Source organism: Toxoplasma gondii, chromosome X, assembly GCF_000006565.2.
Source record: "Toxoplasma gondii ME49 chromosome X, whole genome shotgun sequence".
Lineage (NCBI taxonomy): Eukaryota > Apicomplexa > Conoidasida > Eucoccidiorida > Sarcocystidae > Toxoplasma > Toxoplasma gondii.
In genome coordinates, this window is record NC_031478.1 from 4,106,330 (window position 1) to 4,109,787 (window position 3,458).

The 3,458-nt window shown below is 52.7% G+C and overlaps 1 protein-coding gene across 1 annotated transcript; it reads right to left on the bottom strand.

Moving 5' to 3' along the window:
- Positions 1-1,239: 1,239 nt before the first annotated feature.
- On the bottom strand, positions 1,240-3,377 carry TGME49_212030 (hypothetical protein; the record flags this gene model as incomplete). The annotated part of the gene is made up of 1 exon (XM_002371764.2): positions 1,240-3,377. One exon carries the CDS (start codon positions 3,375-3,377, stop codon positions 1,878-1,880), a length of 1,500 nt encoding a protein of 499 aa, XP_002371805.2. The 3' UTR covers positions 1,240-1,877.
- Positions 3,378-3,458: the final 81 nt, after the last annotated feature.

A 3,458-nucleotide genomic window follows, 5' to 3' on the forward strand; every position in this document is an offset into this window, starting at 1 on the left:
GTATTGCACAGTCGTCTCCTTCAGATTTGGTGTCCAGCACACATGGTGCTTGCGCGTCAGAGTTCCTCTGTTCGGCAGCGCCAGAGAAGTCTGACATGGCCGCGCCAAACTGGGCTGCAGCGTCCCGAGAAGAGTCGATTAATTTTTTGCCTGATTGCTCGTATGAATGTGGTTCTGCATCGACCGAAAAGAACAGAACGACAGGAGATACAGCGTATCTCAAGGAACAGCCGCGCTGCGCGGGTCTCCAGCAGGGCGGGCCAGCGACATCTCACCGCAGTTGCTTCTCTGATACAAGCGCTGCTCGCCCGTGCATTCCCAGTGGGGTTACGCCTATTATGTACGCTTCGCAGCACGTTTCTCCGTCTAAGGAAACTCCGATGCTCCTCAGCTCAAAGGATCACTATCACCAGATGCAGGGTCTCGTTTTGACACCAGGAACTCAATGTCCCGCCTTCCTTCGGACTTCGAATCTTGAGGAAAAGGCTCTCCCCACCTTACCAGTCATATTCACCACTCACCAGCAGCATACATCCGTGGACATTCTGCCGCAAACAACTGTTCCTCAGAGGCTTTGTGGAAGTGAAACCTCCACTCCAAATGAACATGATTGTGTCAAGCTGCTAAATACTGTCCCTGTATCATAAAGGTTGTCCTCTGCGCGACGGACCATCATCGCGTTATGTCCTTCAGACTTCAATCGGTTCTCCCACGCGGTGGGGTTGCGTCAGCCGACGCAGATATAGCACGTGAAAAGGAACAAACTGCATATCGTGTTGAATGGATGCTTTGCTGCATACCTGAGACGCCTGTTGCATCTCCTGAAAATGCTGACTCCTCTGCCGCGTGGTTTCAACTGTTGTTTTCAGTCACGTTACTCTGCAAATACACATTCACGTCAAACTACAGCTTCTGTACAAGTCCTTGGTTTAATTGCCTAAATTTATGGATCCTCTGGTTACATGTCTCTTAAGTTCTCTTAAACGATGATGGTACTCGGATTCACGTGACAGTTTACCCTTCTGGAGTGATTTGAAAACTCTCTACCGCATCAACTCGGCTGGCAGGGCAGATGATTCCTGAATGCGACCACGCAGATACAGATGTTCCGCCGGTCCGTTTATCCCATCCATCAGATCTGGCATTTTGGCTGCCCCCCATCGAATACGTGCAGCGTTTGTGTAGATCCCTGGTGCGCCAGGAACAGAGCCCCTTTCACGGATTGCATGGCGTCATGCCACAGTACAGCGAGTTGACATCCTACAGTTGTTGCGACCGATCCACCCCACTGTGGTGGAAAAACTACGGATAAGGTTAGGAATCCAACCAGTTCCAACTATACCATTTTTACCTAGAGTGATGTTTCAAACAAACGTCTCGCGATGCGTAGAAGACTGCCTGCTGCGGACGGATACACATGCGCTAACTAGAGATCCCTCGATATTGAGAAAGCCCTCACGACAGATCGACCAACAAGCAATGCAAACAGCTGGATTCTCCTGTTCATCTGTAGTCATTGTGTATGTCGTGGCACCTCCACAACGAACAAACATAACAGACATGTAGAATCGATGGCAGTCTTTACACCCACAAAATTGACACACGCCCCTGGTTGAATAACCTCTGAAAGCTGTTGTTGCTTCAAGGGGCTCGCCGGCAAACACTTCAACGAGACCGTTGTTGGGCCTGGACGCTTCAGGTCGCAACGACGGAATCGTTACTACTGTAAACAGCAGCAGATGCCGGACTATCCTGCGATCCACTGTGGTGACCCCGCCAAGCGCTTTGCTTAGTAGACCGAACAAGACTTGAAGGTTGTCGTCAGCGTGCCACAAGGGTTTTTGAAGCAGGGCGCGCCTCTTTCTGCGACATATTTATCAGGAGACTATCGTTCCTCCGACGAAGAGTTTTTGGTCGAATGATGTTTTGTTTGATGCCACCGCATCACTCTCTGGAGTCTCCTTCCTCGCTTGGCGGATTAGCTGAGCCACCTCATTGAGGAGACCAGCCGGGGCAAGGAATCGGTCGACAAAGGCTGATGCAATCCTGACGTACTCCTCGGGTGCTCCTCTAAAACTGCCGACCTCACCAGCGAAGCGCACGATCTGAAAGCGAGCCTCAGCTTCCTCCTCACTCAGATGCTGCCCAGCGTTCTTTGCAGCGGACTTGAGAGCATGTAGCCTCTCCTCATAAGTACCCAGTAGCTGTTGAGGACCCGAACCCTGTATTCCGACAGAGTTCGCGCATAGGGAGACAATAGCACCCAAGGCTCTTCGGTCAGACGCCAACAGGGCCAGCAACTCAAACACAGTTAGCCCGGGAACACGCCTGACGAACTGACTCATCCCCCCTGAGTTCCCAACCATCGTCACACCATCCACCAATATGCAAACCAGAACTGCGTCAAGTACAAGCTTCTTCAACTCCAAGTCTCCCATTCCGGGAAGAAGGCCCGGCTTGAAGAGCAGGCCCGACCGGAACAACAGATCTGGCTGGATCAAAAGCTCAGGCTTCAACAGAAGTGCCTTCAACGCGAAGGCCTTCAACAGCAGTGGCTTCTTGTCAAGAATCATGCTCGCTACGGGACCTGCAAGCTGAAGCGGCACTAAAACGTACTTGAAGAATGCTTTGCCAAGCGCGACGCAAGCAATTTTCGACTCAATCAGTGCCTCCAGGTCACCGAGAAGGCTCAGAAGGCCTCCCATGTCGCCGTCTAAGAAGTCACTGTCAGTCGCGGCGCGATTGCCTTCAATGCCTTCGATGTCGTTTCCCACTGCCTGTCGTGCCGTCATCATCATTCGTGCCACTTCTTGCGTCAGTCCAGTAGGGCTCAGAAACTGGTCAACAAACTCAGCTGCCCGACTGGCGTACTCTTCTTCAGCGCCTTCTTGCCTGCCGACCTCTCGCGCAAACCTGATAATCAGTGACCTCGCATCCTCCTCCGCACCCGCAGCTGTGATGTCGGGCTCTCCCTCAGAGTTCACGGACTCCCAAGAGGCCGCCTCGGCGCCTTGAGCCTTCAGTTCATCAGTGCCCATCGCCCCCAACAAGCCGTCCAGGCCTCCACCGGACAAACTTGATAGGAGCATCAGAAGTTGGCCAGGGTCCAGTGTCACCAGTTTCTCGATCAGCAACAGCGGGATGTTCCACAGAGAGGCACCGAACATGGGCTTCAGTCCTGCAATCACCTTGGGCGCCAGAACTGCAGCCAGGAGAAGCTTCTTCAACTCCAAGTCTCCCATTCCGGGAAGAAGGCCCGGCTTGAAGAGCAGGCCCGACCGGAACAACAGATCTGGCTGGATCAAAAGCTCAGGCTTCAACAGAAGTGCCTTCAACGCGAAGGCCTTCAACAGCAGTGGCTTCTTGTCAAGAATCATGCTCGCTACGGGACCTGCAAGCTGAAGCGGCACTAAAACGTACTTTGAAGAATGCTTTTGCCAAGCGCGACGCAAGCAATT